Raw genomic sequence first — 26,642 nt, forward strand, 5'->3', positions numbered from 1 at the left:
TAGGCGTGGTTGAGGCAAAACAGGCAGGTGGTCGTAAAACAACGATGAGGCAATGACAGCTAGGCAGAAACACATGAACAGAGCTGGAAGAAAGGCACAAGGCACATCGATCTGGCGAGGGACATGAGCACACTGTGAGGCCTAAATAACCTCAGGTGATGAGCTGCAAATCAAGAACAGGTGTGAGAGGAACTTCCAGAACCAGAGTGTGCCAGACAGAGGGGAATGCCCACCACCAACACAGAGAAAAGAAAGAACAGGACAGAGAAAACCCAAGCAGAAGAAAGAGCAAGAGAAAAGACAGACCACAAAAGCAAACAAAATAAAGATAAAACAGAACACATACCAAACAGAGTCCCCTCCCCCTCAAGGGCTGACCCCTGACAGCCCAGCAGCAGAAAGGTGAGAAGCTTGGAACACATGGTTAAGGGCAGGGTTCAAAACAAACTGGAAAAAAAACACTCTTCTGAGCCATAACCTTCCCAATCAACCAGATACTGGATGCCACAACCCCGCCGCCGGGAAGCCAGGAGACATCGCACAGTGAAGACGGGTCCCCTTCCATGCACCGGGCAGCTGGCAGGGACTGGCAGGTGGGCACAAAGGACTTGACCTGACAGGTTTCAGATGACTCACATGGAAGGTGGGATGGACTTTCATCGATCTTGGGAGATGAAGATGGACAGAGGCAGGATTAATGATTTTGGAGACAGAGAATGGGCCAACGAACCTGGGAGCCAATTTCTGGGTACTCCTCATAGTGAGAAGTGATGTGTGGAAATCCAGACCCGTTGACCCGCGGCATAGGATGGCCCAGTGGGCCTCTTGCAATCCAACGCTTTCTTGTAGCTTTCTGATGACTTCATTAAAGCTCTCCGGGCCTGCTCCCAGGTCTGTCGGCACCGCATAATGAGTCCAAGGGCTGAGGGAACCGGTGAGCGTAATTCTGCGGGGGAAACAGAAAAGGTTGATAACCAAACACATCATGGAATGGGGAATAACCAGAAGCAGAAGTGGGAAGACTGTTATGAGCGAGTTCAATCCATGGTAGTTGAGAAGACCTGGAGGAGGGGAACTGAGAAGCCAGGATTAAGGTGTTCAGTTTGACCATTAGCTTGAGGGTGATATCCTGACGTAAGATTGGACGTGACCCCGAGGATACGGCAGAACTCTCTTCAGAACTGCGAGACAAACTGTGGACCCCAGTCTGAGACTGTATCCTGAGGTAACCCATGTAATTTGAAGACATGAGTGAACAATGCTACAGTGGTGTCCCTAGCTGAGGGAAGCTTATGCAGCGGTACAAAATGAACCATTTTAGACAGTCTATCCACTACAATCATAATTACAGAGTTGCCCTTAGAGGGCGGCAAACCCTTCACAACATCAACAGATCTGCGAGACCATGGATGAACAGAAACAGGCAAAGGCAACAGAGTGCCCGCAGGTGGGTGTGTCAACGACTTATGCATAGCACACACAGAACAGGCATTGACATACTCCATGATATCAGATAACATTTGGGGCCACCAAAATCTATGTTTCAAAACATACATCGTTCTCTGTATACCCGGGTGACAAGGAAAACGACTATCATGTCCCTAATGAATTGTTTCACCCCTAAGCAGAGCAGGGATGAATAATTTGCCCTCTGGGTACCCTGGAGGAATCCACGTATCAACTACAACAGCCTTTACTTTAGACTCAATGTCCCAAGTTAGTAGAGACACAAAATAGGTTTCAGGAAGGATAGTTCCAAAACTGGGGACAGAGCCAGAAGAGTCCCCTTGGAGAGGCAGCGTGCCAGGTTTCCCATTTTTTGATCCCGGACAATATGATAACACGAAATTGACTTAGTGACTTAGCCTTAGCTTTGCTGAAGACTGAAGCGAGATTGTGGTAACAGGATGGTACCCCCTCAAGATCAGATTTAATTAGAGTAGATGATGAAACTGGTTTAGAAACACAGGAATTAATACAGGCAGAACCTACCCTTGGTCCAGTCAAGACTAGGTTTACGGCATTGTAACCAGGGGTGTAGTAACCAGTAACGGTAACCAGTATTACCGAGTGAGTCATATTGCCAAAGACATGGAAGCTAATAAATTCAGAATGATTTTCAGAAATGATCGTACGAACTGACTGCATGCGGTGCGTAATTTGACCCAATTCGCGGCCGTCCACCACGTGAACCACCAGGGGGGCGTGAAACCCGGTACAATTTAAGATGAAGGGACCTGGCGAGAGAGTACAGCATGAGGTTAGTATCAGAACCCGAATCAATGAACACAGGGCTAGACAAAGTCGTATGATCTGAAACCAATTTAGCTGCTACCGCATTCTGTGTGGAAGAAGCAATTGTGCTGTGACTCACCCGTAATACTGGTTTTGGCCGCACCGGGGCACCCCTAACAGGACACTGAGTGATCAAATGACCGACTCTCCACAGTAATTGCACAGTCCCCTCCACATGGCATTGCTCTCCGCGCTTTTGTAGAGAGGCGTGTTCGTCCCACTTGCATGGGCCTCCTCTGCAGCGCCATGAGAAGTGTTGAAGCCGGCATGATTGGAGGTTGAGGTTTGTTCCAAGGAGGAGACAGCCTGGGATGTATGGTTTCTCCCGGCATGGACGATCAGAAACACGGCCATCGGTCTAGACTGCCAGCACGATGAGATCATCAAGGTCGTCTGGCAGATCTACAGTGACGAGTTGCTTCTGGATGCTGTCCTTCAGGCCCTGGAAAAACACATCATGGAACGCCACGGGATTCCACTCACTCTTCGTGGCCAGGATGTGTAAATCTATGGCGTAGTTGGCCACCTGGCGATTACATTGCTTCAGGCTCATCAGCGAGCGCGCCGCCTCGCGCCCTGGGGAGTATTGCTGAAAAACCTGCTGCAGTGAGTTGGTGAAGGCCGAAAGAGACGAGTAGGAGGGAGAGCTGTGGCTCCACTCCGCCATAGAAAAAAAATGAAATGATTCAAAATGTTCAAAATTCAAACTTTTACCACCTCTGCATAATTTCATTATGTATAAGTTGACAAGTAGTGTTTTCTGTTGTGAACAATCAAATGACAAACACTTCAGAAAAAAATGTTATTGAAATTACAACACCCAAAGTAAAAACTCAACACACAAATCTTAGTACAATTATGTATATCCTTTATTATAACACATATAATGAATCACTTTTACAACCAGTTTGTTTTAAGACAAGTCATGGAATGGATACAAGAATACTGTATTTACAAGTCACTGAATCTGCTTTGGAGTTTACTTAATTCAATCAGTAATAAATAGACAGAGTATGATGGTGTATGTATGATGCATTTGTGTAGTGCAGGCTTGCTTCCATAACAAGAGTGATAGTGAAAAAAGACTAGTGAAGGAACACCAAAGGCAACTCTGAAGGCTTTACAAGCTACTGTAGAAGTGATGGGAAATCCTGGGCAAAGGGCACCTTTTGGCTGTTGTTTCACCAGTTTCATTTTTAAACTACGTACATTAATGGGTGAAGCAACAGGTAAAACTGCTCTTTCATAGTTTCTGTAGTCATGTCCACACTGTGGAAGAAGCATGTACTCCAACGACAAAATTCCTTTACCATGAATCATCACACCCAATTTTTTTTTATTAAAACTTGTTCATATTGAATCAGACATATTGTACAAATGAACAAATCTCCCATTTGCTGCTGCAGTGATGTTTTCTTTTCTGCCAGATGAGAAAGACTTGGAAAAAAAATTGACTGCTTCAGCCATATTTTACATATCATATTCTGCCTTGGAGGCTCAGTCTGTTCCAAATCCAGCAGTTTTCTCAATGCTTTGATGTGTGTAGGACTTCAGAATACATTGCATCCAGAAAGTATTCACAACAATTCACTTTTTACACATTTTATTATGTTACAGCCTTATTCCAAATGGATGAAGTTATTCTTTCCCCTCAATATTCAGTACACACAATACCCCATAATGACAATGTGAATGTGACAATGTTTTTTTTAAGATTTTTGTACATTTATTTAAAAAATAAAACAAAACAAAACAAACAAACAAATAAACAAACAAAAAACTAAGAAATCACATGTACTTACGTATTCACCACCTTTGCAATGAAGCTCTAAATTAAGCTCTGGTGCATCCTGTTTCCACTGACCATCCTTGAGATGTTTCTACAGCTTGGAGTAAATTCAGTTGACTGGACATGATTTGGAAAGGCACACACCTTTCTACATACAGTGAGGAAAATAAGTATTTGAACACCTTGCAATCAAACTCAATCAAATCGCACTCCAAACTGTACACCATAGCCAAGACCAAAGAGCTGTCTAAGGACACCAGGGACAAAACTGTAGACCTGCACAAGGCTGGGATGGACTACAGGACAAGAGGCAAGCAGCTTGGTAGAAGACAACAAATGTTATGATTATTTATTAGAAAGTGGAAGAAACACACGATGACTGTCAATCTCCCTCAGTCTGGGATTCCATGCAAGGTCACACTTTGTGGGGTAAGGATGATTCTGAGAAAGCTCAGAACTACACAGGAGGACCTGGTCAATGATGTGAAGAGAGGTGGGACCACAGTCACAAAGATTACATTAGTAACACATGATGCTGTCATGGTTTAAAATCCTGCAGGGCAGCAAGGTCCCCCTGCTCAAGCCAGCACATGTCCAGGCCCATCTGAAGTTCACCAGTGACCATCTGTATGATACAGAGGAGGCATGGGAGAAGGTCATGTGGTCAGATGAGACCAGAATAGAGCTTTATGGAATCAACTCCACTTACCATGTTTAGAGGATGAGAACAACCCCAAGAAAACCATCCCAACCGTGAAGCATGGGGGTGGAAACATCATACTCTGGGGGTGCTCTTCTGCAAAGGGGACAGGATGACGGCACCGTATTGAAGAGAGGATGGATGGGGTCATGTATTGCGAGATTTTGGCAAACAACCTCCTTCCCTCAGTAAGAGCATTGAAGATGGGTCATGGCTGGGTCTTCCAGCATGACAATGACCCCAAACACCAGCCAGGGCAACTAAGGAGGGGCTCCGTAAGAAGCATTTCAAGGTCCTGGAGTGGCCTGGCCAGTCTCCAGACCTGAACTCAATAGAAAATCTTTGGAGGGAGCTGAAACTCCAAACCTGAAAGATTTGGAGAAGATCTGTATGGAGGAGTGGACCAAAATCCCTGCTGCAGTGTGTACAAACCTGGTGAAAAACTACAGGAAATGTTTGACCTCTGTAATTGCAAATAAAGGCTACTGTACCAAATATTAACATTGATTTTCACAGGTGTTCAAATACTTATTTGCAGCAGTAACATACAAATAAATTATTAAAAAATCATACATTGTATGATTATGATTATGATTATGTAGATTATGTCTCTCACAGTGGGCAAGCACCTAAGATGAAAATTTCAGACCCCTCAATGATTGCCAGCAATTGCTGTCAAAGGTGCATCAGGAAAGTATTGAGCAAAGGGTGTGAATACTGATTTACATGTGATTTCGTAGTTATTTTTAATAAATTTGCAAAAATTTCAAAGAAGCTTTTTTCATGTTGTCATTATGGGGTGTTGTGAGTTGAATTTTGAGGGGGATTAATTAATTAATTTACTCCATTTTGGAATAAGGCTGTAACAAAATAATAACAAAATGTGGAAAAAGTGAAGCGCTGTGAATACTCTCCAGATGCACTGTATTACTCCTCCATCGGTATGTCCAGCTGGTCTCTGCTTTAACACAGACAAAGGTATGCATCAGGTTTAAAACAAATATGAAGTCAATACTGATCACTTATACTTTATGGAACATGCTCTTACCTTGATCTTGATCTGTGAGCCAGAAGTCTTTTCTGTTTTAAAAAGAAAACTGTATGAGCTTATGTGCATCAACAGAAGCAATGTTAAACATATAGCTAGAATAGAAAGGTGCGCTCAGCCTACCATATTTGCAAGTCATCCACATAGTTATTGTTAGAAATGATTTTGAACATATAATGCTCTGAATGATGGTGCATCTACACATTTTACAAAGCTTGTTAAGCCTTTTGTGCCTTATTGTGAATGTGGTCTTGTTTTGTTGTATGGAAAGTTAAGTAAAGGTTGGCATGCTCTCGAGTCTTTGCATATCATGTTCCTATTTTATGGAAGAGTTTTCCACTTCAGTCCACTTCAGCTGATTCTTTATCAATAGTCCGGATCTCAATCCAATTGAAAATCTTTGGTGGAAGTTGAAGAAAATGGTCCATGACAAGGCTCCAACCTGCAAAGCTGATCTGGCAAAAGCAATCAGAGAAAGTTGGAACCAGATTGATGAAGAGTACTGTTTGTCACTCATTAAGTCCATGCCTCAGAGACTGCAAGCTGTTATAAAAGCCAGAGGTGGTGCAACAAAATACTAGTGATGTGTTGGGGCGTTCTTTTGTTTTTTCATGATTCCATAATTTTTTTCCTCAGAATTGAGTGATTCCATATTTTCTCCCTCTGCTTGGTCTAAAAAGTAACCGTTACTGACTGACACAATTTTTTTTTTCCTGATTTCTTATAGTGTTTCTTAAAGCCAGAAAGTTGCCATTTGAAATGACTTTAGTTTTGTGTCATGTCTGTGATCTGCTTTTTTTCTACAAAATTAAACAACTGAATGAACATCCTCCGAGGCCGGTGATTCCATACTTTTTGCCAGGGGTTGTAGTGTGAAATGACAGGGAACAATACCGGGTATGACATCCTGGACAGGGAAGGAAGACAAGGAGACTTGGTGGTGGAATGAAGAGGTCCAGGAAAGCATAAGGAGAAAGAGGTTGGCAAAAAAGTTTTGGGATAGTCAGAGAGATGAAGAAAGTAGACAGGAGTACAAGGAGATGCGGTGTAAGGCGAAAAGAGAAGTGGCAAAAGTGAAGGAAGAGGCATATTGCAAGCTGTACAAGAAGCTGAATAGTAAGGAAGGAGAAAAGGACTTGTACTGATTGGCCAGACAAAGGGACAGAGCTGGAAAGGATGTGCAGCAGGTTAGGGTGGTAAAAGATGCACATGGTAATGTGCTGACAAGTGAGGAGTGTGTGCTGAGGAGGTGGAGGGACTATTTTGAGGAGCTGATGAAGGAAGAAAATGAGCGAGAGAAAAGGCTGGATGATGTGGTGAGAGTAAATCAGGAAGTACAAGAGATTAGTAAGGAAGAAGTGAGGGCTGCTATGAAGAGGATGAAGAGTGGAAAGGCAGTTGGTCCAGATGACATTCCAGTGGAGGCATGGAAATGTCTAGGAGAGATGGCAGTAGAGTTTCTAACCAGACTGTTTAATTAAATCTTGGAAAGTGAAAGGATGCCTGAGGAGTGGAGACGAAGTGTGCTGGTTCCTATTTTCAAGAACAAGGGTGATGTGCAGAGCTGCAGTAACTACAGAGGCATAAAGTTGATCAGCCACAGCATGAAGTTATGGGAAAGAGTAGTACAACCCCTGGCAAAAATTATGGAATCACCGGCCTCAGAGGATATTCATTCAGTTGTTTAATTTTGTAGAAAAAAAAGCAGATCACAGACATGACACAAAACAAAAAGTCATTTCAAATGGCGACTTTCTGGCTTTAAGAAACACTATAAGAAATCAAGAAAAAAAGATTGTGGCAGTCAGTAACGGTTACTTTTTTAGACCAAGCAGAGGAAAAAAATATGGAATCACTCAATTCTGAGGAAAAAATTATGGAATCACCCTGTAAATTTTCATCCCCCAAATTAACACCTGCATCAAATCAGATCTGCTCATTGACATTGACCCTATGCCATGACATTGACCCTATGTGTCTTTTTGCAAGGAATGTTTTTGCAGTTTTTGCTTTATGGCAAGATGCATTATCATCTTGAAAAATGATTTCATCATCCCCAAACATCCTTTCAATTGTCCAAAATATCAACATAAACTTGTGCATTTATTGATGATGTAATGGCAGCCATCTCCCCATTGCCTTTACCTGACATGCAGCCCCATATCATCAATGACTGTGGAAATTTACATGTTCATGTTCATCATCATGTTCATCATCACCTTGCCCAATGCAGATTCGAGATTCATCACTGAATATGACTTTTATCCAGTCATCCACAGTCCACAATTGCTTTTCCTTAGCCCATTGTAACCTTGTTTTTTTCTGTTTAGGTGTTAATGATGCCTTTCGTTTAGCTTTTCTGTATGTAAATCCCATTTCCTTTAGGCGGTTTCTTACAGTTCGGTCACAGACGTTGACTCCAATTTCCTCCCATTCGTTCCTCATTTGTTTTGTTGTACATTTTTCGATTTTTGAGACATATTGCTTTACGTTTTCTGTCTTGACGCTTTGATGTCTTCCTTGGTCTACCAGTATGTTTGCCTTTAACAACCTTCCCATGTTGTTTGTATTTGGTCCAGAGTTTAGACACAGCTGACTGTGAACAACCAACATCTTTTGCAACATTGCGTGATGATTTACTCTCTTTTAAGAGTTTGATAATCCTCTCCTTTGTTTCAATTGACATCTCTTGTGTTGGAGCCATGATTCATGTCAGTCCACTTGGTGCAACAGCTCTCCAAGGTGTGTTCACTCCTTTTTAGATGCAGACTAATGAGCAGATCTATATGATGCAGGTGTTAGTTTTGGGGATGAAAATTTACAGGGTGATTCCATAATTTTTTCCTCAGAATTGAGTGATTCCATATTTTTTTCCTCTGCTTGGTCTAAAAAAGTAACCGTTACTGACTGCCACAATCTTTTTTCTTGATTTCTTATAGTGTTTCTTAAGCCAGAAAGTTGCCATTTGAAATGACTTTAGTTTTGTGTCATGTCTGTGATCTGCTTTTTTTCTACAAAATTAAACAACTGAATGAACATCCTCCGAGGCCGGTGATTCCATAATTTTTGCCAGGGGTTGTAGAAGCTAGGCTTAGAAAACAGGTGAAGATCTGTGAGCAGCAATATGGTTTCATGCCGAGAAAGAGCACTACAGATGCAATGTTTGCTCTGAGAATACTGTTGGAGAAGTACAGAGAAGGCCAGAAAGAGCGACATTGTGTGTTTGTGGACTTAGAAAAGCTTATGATTATGGTGCAAAGAGAAGAGCTGTGGTATTGTATGAGGAAGTCTGGAGTGGCAGAGAAGATATTAGGGTAGTGCAGGACATGTACAAGATAGTGTGACAGCGGTGAGATGCGCAGTCGGAATGACAGACTCATTCAAGGTGGAGGTGGGATTACACCAAGGATCAGCTCTGAGTCCGTTCTTGTTTGCAGTGGTGATGGACAGGTTGTCTACTGATTGGTCATTTTCCAAACATGAAGCTAAGATATCAGAAAGTCTAGCCTCGCGTTCAGTTGTAGTTGAGGAGTTGATGTGTTGCTACCAGTGGTGGGCACAGTTCTGATAATCCGATAACCGATAATTATCAAAGATAATGTTTTCATTATCGGATTATCTTTTCAGATAACTTTAAAAACTTTATAAATCGGAGCAACACCCCGCCTTGCGTCACATCAAGAGGGATGTGACAAAATGTACATGCCAGTGGGCACACCTCATTTAAGGGGAGGATAGCTATAGGTTTAAGCCAGGTTTCACATAACCCAATCATATCTAAGTGATGATCCATAATTTGATTGTTAATCAGAAATGATTTTGAGGATAGTGATCTTATGTTAAGAGACCCAGAATAAGGACCTCAGTGGGGTTGACAGTTGGACTGTTTGGATTTAAGGGTGGTTCCAGAGTAGCACATATAAGATGTCTAGAAGCAGGTTTAGGTTTGCGATAGGGATGAACGAGTACACCACTATCTGTATCTGTATCTGTTCAGCCATCTAAATGATCTGTATCCGTATCTGTACTCGTAGTGGGCAGTGCCTAAACCGGAAGTGGGCGTGGTTTAACATGGTTTTAAATCAGTACATTATTTTAAGTCTGAAATTGATATTTATTGTTTATTTGAAAACTATTTACAGAACAGCATCAAAATTGAGATTCAAATCAATGTTTTTGATCACAAAAGTAAGAGAAGTATTTACAGAACAAGTTTTTTTGAACTCAGAACATGGATATTCTTAAGTGTATGAATGAATAACAGAACAGCCTCAGAATTCAGATTCAATGTAGTAGGAAATTATGAACTACTATGCATGAACAAGAATCGTCATACTCAACACAACTTTCTTTTTTTTAATTTCATGATCAAACTGTGATTTTTTTCAGTTAGTTATTTTTACTACCTAACATTCTTGGCATTCTTTCCCACACAAAGTTAAACAATATTGATTAAGGTGTGTGCGTCTGTGCGTGCATGACTGTCTATGTGTGCATGTGTGTGTGACTGACTTTTGACTTTTAAAAATACATTTATTTAATTCATTATTTTATACCAATTACTAGTTAAGACAATAATATAAAATCAACCACAACAAACAACACTTAAAAAACTATAAATCCTAATAGTCCATAAGCAGCTGCCCCCTCTCAGTTCACAGAGTGCTCCCCCATCATCCACACAGCCTAAAACTCCTCCAGCTCCCCCACCAGTGAGCTGTATGCAAACTCCAGCCTGAGGTGTGCCCTTATCAATCTCTTCAACAGGAGTTCAGGGTCTGTGCAGCCTGTGCCCGCTCTCCAGTTCCTCCTTGTTATCCAAATACTCATCTTGGCCTGTCCCAAGATGAAATTGGTTACTGCTATATTCCTACGTTGCGCTCCTGAAAATTTTGGTCCAAGCACAAAGAGTTCTTCGGTAAAGTCTCTCTGAAACCATAGTTCCAGGGCATTAAAAAGGGATGACAGATGAGGGCAGGTCAGCCACAGGTGCTCCAGGGTCTCCTCTGCTGAGCAGAAGTCGCACTGACTGCTTGAGCCTGGGTCAAAGTGGGCCACACGTCTGTTTGTAGCCACGGCTCCATGCACCACCCTCCACTGGAGATCAGCACAGCGGTTCAGGGACCTCCAACTGCCTTTAGGAGATGCCCCCGGGGCCAAGACACACGACCACCTGGACTCCGCAGTGACAGCCAACTCGGCTCTGTGGCGGACTTTCGTGACCATCATGTATATGTCCTTTTCCACTGTAGCCATATCTGACAAAACTGGGAAGGATGACAGTATTCCCGTCGGCTCTGACTGCAGTCCTGCAACCCGCACAGACAGTGAAGGAAATTGCACAGGGTGAATCAGAGGATGGCATCTGTAAATTTCCAAGGCTTCTTTGAAGTGTTGCGGAAGCCCGCTCCTAACCTCGCACAAAAGCCGTTCCATCACTCGCTGAAACCTAATCCCAGCCTCCTGACACAGCTGAGCAGAACTTTTACAACTGTCCTCTGCCCTCAGGTCGGCCAGCCTGATCAGCCCTGCTGCTACAAAAGCTTGTTTCAGCTGGGGGGATTCCAACAGGCCACTGCTAATTACGAGGTTGAAAACGATAACGCCGAGCTCCAGGCTTTCAATACAGAACGGTAAAAGCTTGTTGTTCCCACAAGCTCCACTCCAGTCAGGTCCATCAGAAACAAATGTCTATAATAACCAAGTCCTCCAACTCTGCAAAGCAGAACGGCCACCATCTCTGTCCACAACTGCTGTGGGCTGTAGAGCACCCGCTGCACAGTCTGTAAATAAAGAGACTGAGGGAGGGAGAGCGGTTGTTTGACTGACCAATTTATTTTTATGAACTGCAGTGAGAAAGTGTCAGACACTGCATGCAGCCATAGTCAATAAAAATATTAATATAGGCTACTTTGTGTGTTCAGCTACATGTGTGTATGTGTGTAAGTGGTCTGTAAGACTGTTTATTTTTAATGATCTGTGTGAACTTGGTGATTCATGCAAACATCCAGTGATGGAAATAATATGTCAGCCTTGTTCACTGTATTCTTCTCAAAAGCACCGCGTTCAGTAGGAGAAACGTTTTCCAACTGACTTTATATCAACAAATCAAAGAGCAAGCAAACGGTTAAAAAATAAATAAATACAACCCCTGGCAAAAATTATGGAATCACCGGCCTCAGAGGATGTTCATTCAGTTGTTTAATTTTGTAGAAAAAAAGCAGATCACAGATATGACACAAAACTAAAGTCATTTCAAATGGCAACTTTCTGGCTTTAAGAAACACTATAAGAAATCAAGAAAAAAAGATTGTGGCAGTCAGTAACGGTTACTTTTTTATACCAAGCAGAGGGAAAAAAATATGGAATCACTCAATTCTGAGGAAAAAATTATGGAATCACCCTGTAAATTTTCATCCCCCAAATTAACACCTGCATCAAATCAGATCTGCTCATTGACATTGACCCTATGTGCCTTTTTGCAAGGAATGTTTTTGCAGTTTTTGCTCTATGGCAAGATGCATTATCATCTTGAAAAATGATTTCATCATCCCCAAACATACTTTCAATTGTCCCAAAATATCAACATAAACTTGTGCATTTATTGATGATGTAATGACAGCCATCTCCCCAGTGCCTTTACCTGACATGCAGCCCCATATCATCAATGACTGTGGAAATTTACATGTTCTCTTCAGGCAGTCATCTTTATAAATCTCATTGGAAAGGCACCAAACAAAAGTTCCAGCATCATCACCTTGCCCAATGCAGATTCGAGATTCATCACTGAATATGACTTTCATCCAGTCATCCACAGTCAATCAATCAATCAATCAACTTTTTTCTTATATAGCGCCAAATCACAACAAACAGTTGCCCCAAGGCGCTCCATATTGTAAGGCAAGGCCATACAATAATTATGAAAAACCCCAACGGTCAAAACGACCCCCTATGAGCAAGCACTTGGCAAAAGTGGGAAGGAAAAACTCCCTTTTTAACAGGAAGAAACCCCAGCAGAACCAGGCTCAGGGAGGGGCAGTCTTCTGCTGAGACTGGTTGGGGCTGAGGGAAAAAAACCAGGAAAAAGACATGCCGTGAAGGGGGGCAGAGATCGATCACTAATGATTAAATGCAGAGTGATGCATACGGAGCAAAAAGAGAAAGAAACAGTGCATCATGGGAACCCCCCCACAATCTACATCTAAAGCAGCATAACCAAGGGATGGTCCAGGGTCACCCGATCCAGCCCTAACTATAAGCCTTAGTGAAAAGGAAAGTTTTAAGCCTAATCTTAAAAGTAGAGAGGGTATCTGTCTCCCTGATCTGAATTGGGAGCTGGTTCCACAGGAGAGGAGCCTGAAAGCTGAAGGCTCTGCCTCCCATTCTACTCTTACAAACCCTAGGAACTACAAGTAAGCCCGCAGTCTGAGAACGAAGCGCTCTAATGGGGTAATATGGTACTACGAGGTCCCTAAGATAAGATGGGACCTGATTATTCAAAACCTTATAAGTAAGAAGGAGAATTTTAAATTCTATTCTAGAATTAACAGGAAGCCAATGAAGAGAGGCCAACACGGGTGAGATATGCTCTCTCCTGCTAGTCCCCGTCAGTACTCTAGCTGCAGCATTCTGAACCAACTGAAGGCTTTTTAGGGAACTTTTAGGACAACCTGATAATAATGAATTACAATAGTCCAGCCTAGAGGAAATAAATGCATGAATTAGTTTTTCAGCATCACTCTGAGACAAGACCTTTCTGATTTTAGAGATATTGCGTAAAGGCAAAAAGGCAGTCCTACATATTTTGTTTAATATGCGCTTTGAATGACATATCCTGATCAAAAATGACTCCAAGATTTCTCACAGTATACTAGAGATCAGGGAAATGCCATCCAGAGTAACGATCTGGTTAGACACCATGCTTCTAAGATTTGTGGGGCCAAGTACAATAACTTCAGTTTTATCTGAGTTTAAAAGCAGGAAATTAGAGGTCATCCATGTCTTTATGTCTGTAAGACAATCCTGCAGTTTAGCTAATTGGTGTGTATCCTCTGGCTTCATGGATAGATAAAGCTGCGTATCATCTGCGTAACAATGAAAATTTAAGCAATACCGTCTAATAATACTGCCTAAGGGAAGCATGTATAAAGTGAATAAAATTGGTCCTAGCACAGAACCTTGTGGAACTCCATAATTAACTTTAGTCTGTGAAGAAGATTCCCCATTTACATGAACAAACTGTAATCTATTAGACAAATATGATTCAAACCACCGCAGCGCAGTGCCTTTAATACCTATGACATGCTCTAATCTCTGTAATAAAATTTTATGGTCAACAGTATCAAAAGCAGCACTGAGGTCCAACAGAACAAGCACAGAGATAAGTCCACTGTCCGAAGCCATAAGAAGATCATTTGTAACCTTCACTAATGCTGTTTCTGTACTATGATGAATTCTAAAACCTGACTGAAACTCTTCAAATAGACCATTCCTCTGCAGGTGATCAGTTAGCTGTTTTACAACTACCCTCTCAAGAATCTTTGAGAGAAAAGGAAGGTTGGAAATTGGCCTATAATTAGCTAAGATAGCTGGGTCAAGTGATGGCTTTTTAAGTAATGGTTTAATTAACCAACTAACAAAGATAGATTGATCATATTTAAGATTGAAGCATTAAATAATGGTAAGACTTCCTTGAGCAGCCTGGCAGGAATGGGGTCCAATAAACATGCCGATGGTTTGGACGAAGCAACCAATGAAAATAACTCAGACAGAACAACCGGAGAGAAAGAGTCTAACCAAATACCGGCATCACTGAAAGCAGCCAAAGATAACGATACATCTTTGGGATGGTTATGAGTAATTTTTTCCTCTAATAGTCAAAATTTTGTTAGCAAAGAAAGTCATGAAGTCATTACTAGTTAAAGTTAATGAATACTCAGCTCAATAGAGCTCTGACTCTTTGTCAGCCTAGCTACAGTGCTGAAAAGAAACCTGAGGTTATTCTTATTTTCTTCAATTAGTGATGAGTAGAAGATGTCCTAGCTTTACGGAGGGCTTTTTTATAGAGCAACAAACTCTTTGTCCAGGCTAAGTGAAGATCTTCTAAATTAGTGAGACGCCATTTCCTCTCCAACTTACGGGTTATCTGCTTTAAGCTACGAGTTTGTGAGTTATACCACGGAGTCAGACACTTCTGATTTAAAGCTCTCTTTTTCAGAGGAGCTACAGCATCCAAAGTTGTCTTCAAGAGGATGTAAAACTATTGACGAGATACTCTAACTCCCTTACAGAGTTTAGGTAGCTACTCTGCTCTGTGTTGGTATATGACATTAGAGAACATAACAAAGGAATCATATCCTTAAACCTAGTTACAGCGCTTTCTGAAAGACTTCTAGTGTAATGAAACTTATTCCCCACTGCAGGGTAGTCCATCAGGGTAAATGTAAATGTTATTAAAAAATGATCAGACAGAAGGGAGTTTTCAGGGAATACTGTTAAGTCTTCTATTTCCATACCATAAGTCAGAACAAGATCTAAGATATGATTAAAGTGGTGGGTGGACTCATTTACTTTTTGAGCAAAGCCGATAGAGTCTAATAATAGATTAAATGCAGTGTTGAGGCTGTCATTCTCAGCATCTGTGTGGATATTAAAATCGCCCACTATAATTATCTTATCTGAGCTAAGCACTAAGTCAGACAAAAGGTCTGAAAATTCACAGAGAAACTCACAGTAACGACCAGGTGGACGATAGATAATAAATAAAACTGGTTTTTGGGACTTCCAATTTGGATGGACAAGACTAAGAGACAAGCTTTCAAATGAATTAAAGCTCTGTCTAGGTTTTTGATTAATTAATAAGCTGGAATGGAAGATTGCTGCTAATCCTCCGCCCCGGCCCGTGCTACGAGCATTCTGACAGTTAGTGTGACTCGGGGGTGTTGACTCATTTAAACTAACATATTCATCCAGCTGTAACCAGGTTTCTGTTAGGCAGAATAAATCAATACGTTGATCAATTATTATATCATTTACCAACAGGGACTTAGAAGAGAGAGACCTAATGTTTAATAGACCACATTTAACTGTTTTAGTCTGTGGTGCAGTAGAAGGTGCTATATTATTTTTTCTTTTTGAATTTTTATGCTTAAATAGATTTTTGCTGGTTATTGGTAGTCTGGGAGCAGGCACCGTCTCTACGGGGATGGGGCAACAAGGGGATGGCAGGGGGAGAGAAGCTGCAGAGAGGTGTATAAGACCACAGCTCTGCCTCCTGGTCCCAACGCTGGACAGTCACAGTTTGGAGGATCCAAGAAAATTGGCCAGATTTCTAGAAATGAGAGCTGCTCCATCTAAAGTGGGATGGATGCCATCTCTCCTAACAAGACCAGGTTTTCCCCAGAAGCTTTGCCAATTATCAATGAAGCCCACCTCATTTTTTGGACACCACTCAGACAGCCAGCAATTCAAGGAGAACATGTGGCTAAACATGTCACTCCCGGTCTGATTGGGGAGGGGCCCAGAGAAAACTACAGAGTCCGACATTGTTTTTGCAAAGTTACACACCGATTTAATGTTAATTTTAGTGACCTCCGATTGGCGTAACCGAGTGTCATTACTGCCGACGTGAATTACAATCTTACCAAATTTACGCTTAGCCTTAGCCAGCAATTTCAAATGTCCTTCGATGTCGCCTGCTCTGGCCCCCGGAAGACAATTGACAATGGTTGCTGGTGTCGCTAACTTCACATTTCTCAAAACAGAGTCGCCAATAACCAGAGTTTGATCCTCGGCGAGTGTGTCGCCGAGTGGGGAAAAACGGTTAGAGATGTGAACGGGTTGACGGTGTACACGGGGCTTCTGTTTAGGGCTACGCTTCCTCCTCACAGTCACCCAGTCAGCCTGCTTTCCCGACTGCCCGGGATCTGCCAGGGGGGAACTAGCGGCGGCTAAGCTACCTTGGTCCGCACCGACTACAGGGGCCTGGCTAGCTGTAGAATTTTCCATGGTGCGGAGCCGAGTCTCCAATTCGCCCAGCCTGGCCTCCAAAGCTACGAATAAGCTGCACTTATTACAAGTACCGTTACTGCTAAAGGAGGCCGAGGAATAACTAAACATTTCACACCCAGGGCAGAAAAGTACGGGAGAGACAGGAGAAGCCGCCATGCTAAATCGGCTAAGAGCTAGTAGCTACGCAACCTAGCGGATTCCTAAAAACACACAAAGTGAATAATGTGTAAATAATTTAAAGGTGATTCAGCAGAAGGAGTGCCCCAATCAAGGCACCAAACAGGCCATGAAGCAGCACAGGCAACGCACGACAACGGTGCTAAAATAAAATAAAAATCAACTAAACACGCTGTGGAGCAGCACAGATAACGCACGACAACAGTGCTAAAAGAGAAAAAAAAATAAAAAATAAAAATAAATAAATAAATAAAAACGAAAGCGTTAGCAAGCTAGTTAGCTTGCCAACGCTGATGAAAGTTAACTGATAAAAGTGCTCCGTCGCGATGTTTTGACCGTTAGAGGTCTTCCTTAGGCGTTGGAGCACAGTAAAAAAGTAAAAAAATAGTAAAAAGGTAAAAAAGTAAAAAAGTCTTGAAAAAGACTGTTAATTCAAGTCCAAAGCAGCAGGTAGCAGTCTCTGTGTAAACAGTCCCAACAGAGAGCCAAAATTCTGATGCCAACACGTAAACCAACACGTATCTGAACACGTATCAACTTCCTCTGTCCTCCACAGTCCACGATTGCTTTTCCTTAGCCCATTGTAACCTTGTTTTTTTCTGTTTAGGTGTTAATGATGGCTTTCGTTTAGCTTTTCTGTATGTAAATCCCATTTCCTTTAGGCGGTTTCTTACAGTTCGGTCACAGACGTTGACTCCAGTTTCCTCCCATTCGTTCCTCATTTGTTTTGTTGTACATTTTTCGATTTTTGAGACATATTGCTTTAAGTTTTCTGTCTTGACGCTTTGTCTTCCTTGGTCTACCAGTATGTTTGCCTTTAACAACCTTCCCATGTTGTTTGTATTTGGTCCAGAGTTTAGACACAACTGACTGTGAACAACCAACATCTTTTGCAACATTGCATGATGATTTACTCTCTTTTAAGAGTTTGATAATCCTCTCCTTTGTTTCAATTGACATCTCTTGTGTTGGAGCCATGATTCATGTCAGTCCACTTGGTGCAACAGCTCTCCAAGGTGTGTTCACTCCTTTTTAGATGCAGACTAACAAGCAGATCTGATATGATGCAGGTGTTAGTTTTGGGGATGAAAATTTACAGGGTGATTCCATAATTTTTTCCTCAGAATTGAGTGATTCCATATTTTTTTCCTCTGCTTGGTCTAAAAAAGTAACCGTTACTGACTGCCACAATCTTTTTTCTTGATTTCTTATAGTGTTTCTTAAAGCCAGAAAGTTGCCATTTAAATGACTTTAGTTTTGTGTCATGTCTGTGATCTGCTTTTTTTCTACAAAATTAAACAACTGAATGAACATCCTCCGAGGCCGGTGATTCCATAATTTTTGCCAGGGGTTGTAGATAAAAAACCCGTAGTGGAGGTAGTGACTGATGCAACAGGAGCTGTTTTCAGCTCTGTCTTGTCAAAAGCACAACATAAGATACGAAATAAGTTCACCAAGTAATTTTAAATATCAGACAAACTGAAAAAGAGGCGAGCTGAAGAAAACTTAAGGAGTACTGAGAGAGCAACATGAGGCAGAATCCAGCCAAGCACAGAAAGAGATCCTGTCTGTGTGTGTATGTGTGTGTGAGAAGCTGCAGGGAGATGTGTCTGTGTAGGGAGGGGCGGGCGCTGTGTGTGACTGGCCAATCACAGAGTGTGAAGACAGTCAGTTAGCCAAATTAGAATTTTCCTTCAGCACAAGCACCGATATTGATGAGTTTTATTCGGATCATGCTCGTGCTCGTCAAAAATGCTTTATCCATACCGAATACTCATCTGAAATGAGTATCCGGCTCAACCCTAGTTTGAAACATTACATGTGGGCTATAGGTAGCAGACACAAAATTTTTGATATTGCTGGAACTACCAACAGGCCATCCTCAATTTCAACATCATCCAGTATAGTAATGGGTATTAAGTTTGCATAGCATATCCCTCTATGATTTTTATGGACACATCTGCGAAAACATACCCCCCCGTAACGCTCCGTAACAAAGTACTGCACCCCCCCACCTTCCTCAGGCATTATGTAATTTTTGAATAACCCCACAGTATTAGGTTGAGACTTGAAATAGTAAAGCTACTTCAGATAAGTTTTAAGTTGATGCAAAAACTTTTTAAAGTCAGAGGAATTGCCAGTCTCGCATCCTGGATAAAAAACGCTTTTCCAGTACCATGACACAGCAATGGGAGAACTTTATGTTTCCACTTTCCTTAGCCCCATTCTACAAAAAGAGCTGTATGTGTGCCTCCTGCTTTTCCGCCGTGCTTCCTGTTTGGCGATAAAAACGCAAGGGACTTCAAAAGGTTTCAGCCATAACTATATAATGGCTTATGGTCAGAAGGTTTGCTGTTAACTTTTAAGCGTCATTTAGCAGACAAGTTATTCCCAGTAAATTCTGTGGAGTATAATTTCCTCTGTAGAGACTACATTCACTGCCACTTAGTTTACAAATAATAAAATTAGTTTTATTAGTGTTGAATACCTTGATTTAGTGTTACGGCGGAGTTGGTTTCACCCTGTGATTGAGTTCATACTCTGAAGTAGAACCAAATATAGTCCTGGCAGAGATACTTTTACTTAACAATACTGACTTGACTAGTTTCATCTCTTGCAGTTATAGAGATACCGTAAAGCGGAGACTTGCTCTTTTCTGCACATCTGTTTAACTGATTTTGAAAAAAGTACACTCTAAAAAGGAACTGCTGTCTCAATGAGGAAAACTGATGTAACAATTTGCATAGATTTGTAAAAGTTATTTCAACTTTCAACTGAGTTAATGCCACAAGACTTAGATTAGATTAGATAGAAATTTATTGATCCCTTGGAAAGACTCTCTCAGGGAAATTGAGGTTCCAGTGGCATTGTATAACAGCACACAGAGTAAGAAGCACACAGCGTATTAAAAGTGAAAGTAAAAAAGAAAAAACAGCTTGCAAATATAAATATAATTACAAAATATATGAGAGGAACAGTAGTAGCCAGTAAACCAGTATTGATCAGTATGCCTGGTATTTATATTGTGTATTTATATTTCGTTCATTTTTTTTAGAGTGTGGGAGTTTCTCATTGCCAGCAGAAAAAAGGACGTGTTTGACAGGACTCAATGGACTATATTTCTCAAACAGGCACACGCCAGTCTTACGCACATCAGTAAGTATCAGATGTTGATAAATCCCACCTGTTCTAAACCACATACTCATGCACCAATCTTGGTCATTTGCATTCAGAAACATCCTCATTTAACTATATGTAGTTACAAAAAATCCATTTGCTGCTTGTACTTGCAAAGAAAAATGACAACTATTTTTTTCAACTTTTTTGGCAAAAAATAAAAAAAAAAATCAATAAAATAAATGCATTCCTAGGTCGCAAAAACTTGTTTACCAGTCATTTTGAAAATGAAACCACAGACTTTAGACAACAGGAAACATATAGGTATACAGTGGGCAAAATAATTATTGAACACGTCATCATTTTCCCGAGCAAATATATTTCTAAAGGTGCTACTGACATGAAATTGGCACGAGATGTCTGTAACAACCCAAGTAATCCACACATAGAAGGAAATCAAACCATAGATGTCCTTAAATCAAGTTATGTGTAATAATGTGAAATGGCATTGGAAAAAGTATTGAAGACCTGAAGAAAGGGAGGTGCAAAAAGACCTAGAAACCCAAGATACCATCTGAAATCTTTCAGTAATTAGAATGCAATCCTGGCCCTAGTCAGTGCAAATTAATACCAACTAGTTAAGTCCCAAATGATGGCCTATAAAAAGGTGTCTCATTACCAAGGTGTCACACAAGAAACAGCTCATGGTGGGTAAAAGCAAAGAGCTCTCTCAAGATCTTCACAATTGCATTGTTACAAAATATACTGATATCTTTGGTTACAGAAGGATTGCTAAACATCTTAATGTTCCAGGGAGCACTGTTGGGGCCATAATTTGAAAGCGTAAAGATCATTTCACCATAAACTGGCCACAACCAGGTGTTCCTTGCAAGATTTCTAACAGAGGAGTGAAAAGAATTATCAGTCTTGTGCTCCCATCATGAAAATAATTCATGCTCCCATCACGAAAATGTGGCAATTTTCGTAATGACATCACAAACCACAGAATAATTTACTTTTCCTGATGCCATCACAAAATGGCGTGAGATTGGGTTTAGCCAATCATCTGACTTGAATCCAAAAGAAAAACTATGGAAAGAACTAAAGGTCAGAGTTCATAGAAGAGGTCCGCAGAACCTTCAAGATTTGCAGAATTTTTGTGTGGAAGAATGAGTCAAAGTCACACCTGAGCAATGCGTTTTACTAGTTTTTTCACACATGAGGCGTCTTGAAGCTGTCATTACCAGCAAAGGCTTTTGTCCGAAGTATTAAATAAATTTCAGGAAGCACTTTCAATTTTTTTCCCCCCTATCATTCCATTTTATCACACATAACTTAATTTCTGTTCTTATTTGTTTTGGTTTCTTTGCATCTGTGGATTACTTGGGTTGTTACCGACAACTGGTGAAAGTTTTTCCCTGTCATTTCACACTACGTATTACCCATAACTTAATTTCTGTGTTCAGTACTTATTTTACCCACTGCATCTTTAACAACATTTAAGAAACTTTAATATTTGCCCACAACATCTACCATAACATTTTCCAATTACCAGAATGTGGAGACTATTATTGTTGTTGTTACAGTGGTCACACAATCCTGTAACATCACCATGCTGTCTTTATTAAGATAACATCTTTCCTAATTAAATTTAAGCAGCTAAAATACAGTGGGACAATTTTAATAATATGTATATGTCACGAACATGAATGAGCGAAGCTCTTCAGTATCTCATCACGTCATTTAGATCCTTCAGACTTATTTTGAGTAAATGCTTCAGGTGAGCATTAGCATGGCTAAAACTTTTCAGCATCTGGGGGAGGGGGGAGTTCACCCCCCAGACCCCCCTAATTACAGCCTTTTTAACCCTCTGCCACTTTAAGCATTTTTTAAATGCAGATGTAAATTAATTCGAAGTTGTCAGCTTGTTGACACTAGGACTGTACAATATGGCCAAATTATCATATCACAATATAGTCATATCAATATGATATACAGTAGTGTTCAGAATAATAGTAGTGCTATGTGACTAAAAAGAATAATCCAGGTTTTGAGTATATTTCTTATTGTTACATGGGAAACAAGGTACCAGTAGATTGAGTAGATTCTCACAAATCCAACAAGCCCAAGCATTCATGATAGGCACACTCTTAAGGCTATGAAATTGGGCTATTAGTAAAAAAAGTAGAAAAGGGAGGTGTTCACAATAATAGTAGCATCTGCTGTTGATGCTACAAACTCAAAACTATTATGTTCAAACTGCTTTTTTAGCAATCCTGTGAATCACTAAACTAGTATTTAGTTGTATAACCACAGTTTTTCATGATTTCTTCACATCTGCGTGGCATTAATTTTGTTGGTTTGGAACCAATATTTTGCTTGATTACTAGTGTGCTTGGGGTCATTGTCTTGTTGAAACACCCATTTCAAGGGCATGTCCTCTTCAGCATAAGGCAACATGACCTCTTCAAGTATTTTGACATATCCAAACTGATCCATGATACGTGGTATGTGATATATAGGCCCAACACCATAGTAGGAGAAACATGCCCATATCATGATCCAAATCACATTGTGAGCCAATGAATCCATTGTTTGCCTGTTTGCATATTCTAAAATTCTGGGACTTGGTTGATTACTTTACAATACAAGTTAAAAATAAACTGCTGCCACAACATGTCCAGGATCTGTTTAAACTAAGGGACTCCAGTTATAATTTGAGAGGAATTTTATTGTTTGAAAAATCAACTATCCGAACTACTGCAAAAAGTCATTGTGTATCTGTCAAAGGTGTTAACATCTGGAACAACCTGTTATTGTACATTTTGTATCATGACAGTAAGGGGCATTCTTTTCTATTCTAAAATCTTTAACACTCACTCACTCACTCACTCACTCACTCACTCACTCACTCACTCACTCACTCACTCACTCACTCACTCACTCACTCACTCATCTTCAACCGCTTATCTGAAACCAAGTTGCAGGGGTAACAGTTCCAGCATAGGACCCCAAACTTCCCTTTCCCGGTGTGAGGAGCTCAGCACTCCCCCTTCTCAGCATTCCCCCAGCCTTCACCGCGCCTTTACTGTGCATGCGTCATGTTAGAGCGTTGGCAACAATTCACCGATTATCACCTTGTTTCTGCTTAAAACTGCACTCCAGTCACCATCTATCTCAGTGACAGATATCTGAAGCTGAAATGATTGTTGTACACAACAATCATTTCCACATAAAAGATGGGGAGTGATCATAGAGTGACAGCAGCATATTTGAGACTCTCTCTCCCTGAGTCTGACTCTCTACACCCAAAGCGAGCAAATTAAATAATGTGATAACCATGAGATGGTAACGCCAAACCTCTTAAATCAATCTAAAGTCAGTTTTAAGCAGAAATGAGGCAGTTTAAGCAGAAACGGGGCGATGATTCATTAATCTCTGCTAGCGCTCCGTCATGATGCTGCTAACGCTCTGCCATGATGCATGCACAGTCAAGGCAGGGGTTGGGGAGTGTAGGAGAGTGCTGAGTCCCTGTCACAGCGCCACATTAACCACCTCTGGCTAGGGGATACCAAGGCATTCCTAGGTCAGTGTGGAGATATAATCTCTCAACCTAGTCTTGGGTTTTCCTCAAGGTCTCCTCTCAGCTGGACATGCCTGGAAAACCTCCATAGGAAGGTACCCAGGGGGCATCCTTACCAGATGCCTGAACCACTTCAGCTGGCTCCTCTCAACTCAAAGGTGCAGTGGCTCTATGCCAAGATCCTCACAGATGACCGATTTTGTCACCTTATCTCTAAGGGAGACACCAGCCACCTTCCTGAGGAAACCCTTTTCAGCCACTTGTACCTGCAATCTAGTTCTTTTGGTCATGACCCAATCCTCATGACCATAGGTGAGAGTAGGAACCAAGATTGACCAGTAGATCGAGAGCTTCACCTTTAGGTTTAGCTCCCTTTTCGTCTCAACAATATGGTAGAGTGCATGCAACATCGTGCCTGCTGCACTGATTCTCCAGCCAATCGGACACCCCATTGTCCCTCACTCATGAACAAGACCCTGAGGTACTTGAACTCCTTCACTTGGAGCAAAACCTCATTCCCTACCCAGCGGTCCTCTAAAGTGATGAGATTGTTGTGTGGGCCGCCAGAAGAGGAGGTACTGCTGGCCCACTACCAGAGGGCGCCCTGTCTGGAGTGCGGGCTCCAGGCACCAGAGGGCGCAGCCGCCTCACAGGAGCAGCCAGGGTGACAGCTGTCACGCATCACCTGCAACAGCTGTTACCAATCACCTGATCAGCACGGGTACATCAGCAGGACGACGTCTCCACCTCTTTGCCGAGATATCGTTCTACCTGGAAGGTAACGTTCTCAGCTGACCGTGAGATCTTTTCGACAGTAACCTTTTGTGACTTTTGTGCATTATATAGCAGACTCTTTCCAACGAGAGGTGGAGGTAGTTTTCCTGCCGTGTGGATTGCTGGGTGTAAACGCGCCCACATTTAATTGTTTTTTTTGTTCCTCGCCAGCAGTACCAGGTCCGACACGCGGAGGCAGTGGCCACCTGGGAGTTCGGGACTTGGCGGCTCCAGTATTCCCGGGGTCTGGTGGCGGAGGAAATCGTGTGGTTCCGGTTCTGCTTTGGACAGACGTCTTCTATCTTCGAGCCTGCCCACACGACACCTTCTGTGATTTGACTTGTTGTCTATTGTTGTAATCTGTTGTGTTTGTTGTGCCCATTCACAACAGTAAAGTGTTATTTGACTTCCTCCATTGTCCGTTCATTTGCGCCCCCTGTTGTGGGTCCGTGTACCTACACTTTCCCAACAGAGATGAGAAGATAAAGAGATGAGATTTTCTGCATTTATTTTACATGTAAAGATGAGTGTCATCAGCATAGCAGTGAAAAGCAATTCTGTAGCCTTTCAATATCTGAACAAGGTGCTATATATAGAGAGAATAGGGGAGCCTAATACAGACCCCTGCAGTACCCCATATTTTACTGGAACAAGATTTGATGAAACATTGTTATCCAAGATGCAATAAGAGCAACTAGATAAGTAAGATGTCAACCATGAGAGAACTTGGCTAATAATACCAAAGTAAATCTCAGTAATATACAAGATCCAGTAACATATACTCACAGAAATATTTAACCCTAACCTGCATAATAATTATGTTACCTATACAAGATAAATGGCATAGGTAACATAATTACTATACAATCCAAACAATATACTTTATGAATTTTAAATAAATACTGTCATTATTATTGATTTAGAGTAATTATATTTTATTAATACTAAATACCTAAAGCTGAGGATTATGCATTTCAAATGAATAGGATTTATTACAGTAATGAATATGCATCATGTAAGATTTATTTGGTAAGTTTGTATTAAAATGATCTAAAAAAAAGTAAATTACATCAATCTTAAAAGTTAGGGTTAAATATGTATGTGAGTGTATGATGATTGCCCGTGTCAAACAACACACTAAGATTGAGCACTGTGGTGGTATCTAAATCCATTGCAAGCAGAAGATCGTTCACTACATTTGCAAGTGCTGTCACTGTGGAGTAGTGAATTGTAAATGCCCAATGTAGCAGCTCAAAGAGGTCATTATCAGCAATACAGTCTTTCTGTGTAGGCTCTCAGTTGTCCAGGTGGTTTCCATAGTAAAGAAGCTTGAATCTTCGACTGGACTGGGTTGCTTGATGTGAGGACGTTTCGCTTTAAATCGCAGAAGCTTCCTCAGCTAAAATTCTTGCTCTGGTGGTCTGACGTCTGTCTTGACTCTTGTAGAGAAGAATAATCAAGAAGTCACAAAAGCTGGAGTTTTAAACCTAACCAGACCCCTCCTACCGAGAGGCAGATCAGCAATCAGGACGCTTCAACACAGAGCCCTACAGGTGCCCACAACTGCAGACGGAAGGGCTAAAGAAGAACAACTTGTCCGGAAAGCCCTCACAGTATGTGGGTACCCACGATGGTCCCTGGACAAAGTGCAGAAGTCCCAGAGAACAAAGAGACCAGATAGACAAGAGACGGAGACAAGAAGAAGAGGAGTGTCTCTCCCTTATTTAGCAGGAGTAGGGGAAAAACTACAGAGGATCTTCAGACAGCACAAAATCCCAGTTTACTTTAAACCGGTTAACACCTTGAGACAGAAATTAGTTCACCCTAAGGACAGGATCCCTAGTTACAAACAGAGCAATGTAGTGTATTCTATCAGATGTCAGGAAAACTGTAACGAACACTACATAGGTGAGACTAAGCAACCTTTACACAAAAGGCTATACCAGCACCGCAGAGGGGGCTCCAGTGGACCTCAGTCTGCAGTTCATCTCCACCTTAAAGACACTAACCACACGTTTGAGAACAAGGAAGTTAAAATATTAGCCAGAGAGAAGAAATGGTTTGAGAGAGGGGTCAAGGAGGCATTCTTTGTGAAACGTTTGAAACCCAGCCTTAACCGGGGAGGGGGTCTGAGACACGCTTTATCCCC

At 41.5% G+C, this 26,642-nt stretch overlaps 1 protein-coding gene across 3 annotated transcripts in view; it reads right to left on the reverse strand.

Moving 5' to 3' along the window:
• Positions 1-5,600: 5,600 nt before the first annotated feature.
• Positions 5,601-26,642, reverse strand: part of csf1b (colony stimulating factor 1b (macrophage)) — a 44,685-nt gene continuing 23,643 nt past the window's right edge. For 2 of the 3 annotated variants that reach the window (XM_034172697.1, XM_034172694.1), the window contains exons 7-8: positions 5,833-5,864; positions 5,636-5,745 (exon numbers count right to left, since the gene is read on the reverse strand). In XM_034172697.1, the coding sequence (XP_034028588.1) occupies positions 5,712-5,745; positions 5,833-5,864 (66 nt within the window). In that variant the 3' untranslated portion in view covers positions 5,636-5,711. Of the gene's footprint in view, positions 5,746-5,832; positions 5,865-26,642 lie in introns of all 3 variants that reach the window. The other variant, XM_034172696.1, reaches the window with a different exon arrangement.

Source organism: Thalassophryne amazonica, chromosome 6 (genome assembly GCF_902500255.1).
Source record: "Thalassophryne amazonica chromosome 6, fThaAma1.1, whole genome shotgun sequence".
Lineage (NCBI taxonomy): Eukaryota > Metazoa > Chordata > Actinopteri > Batrachoidiformes > Batrachoididae > Thalassophryne > Thalassophryne amazonica.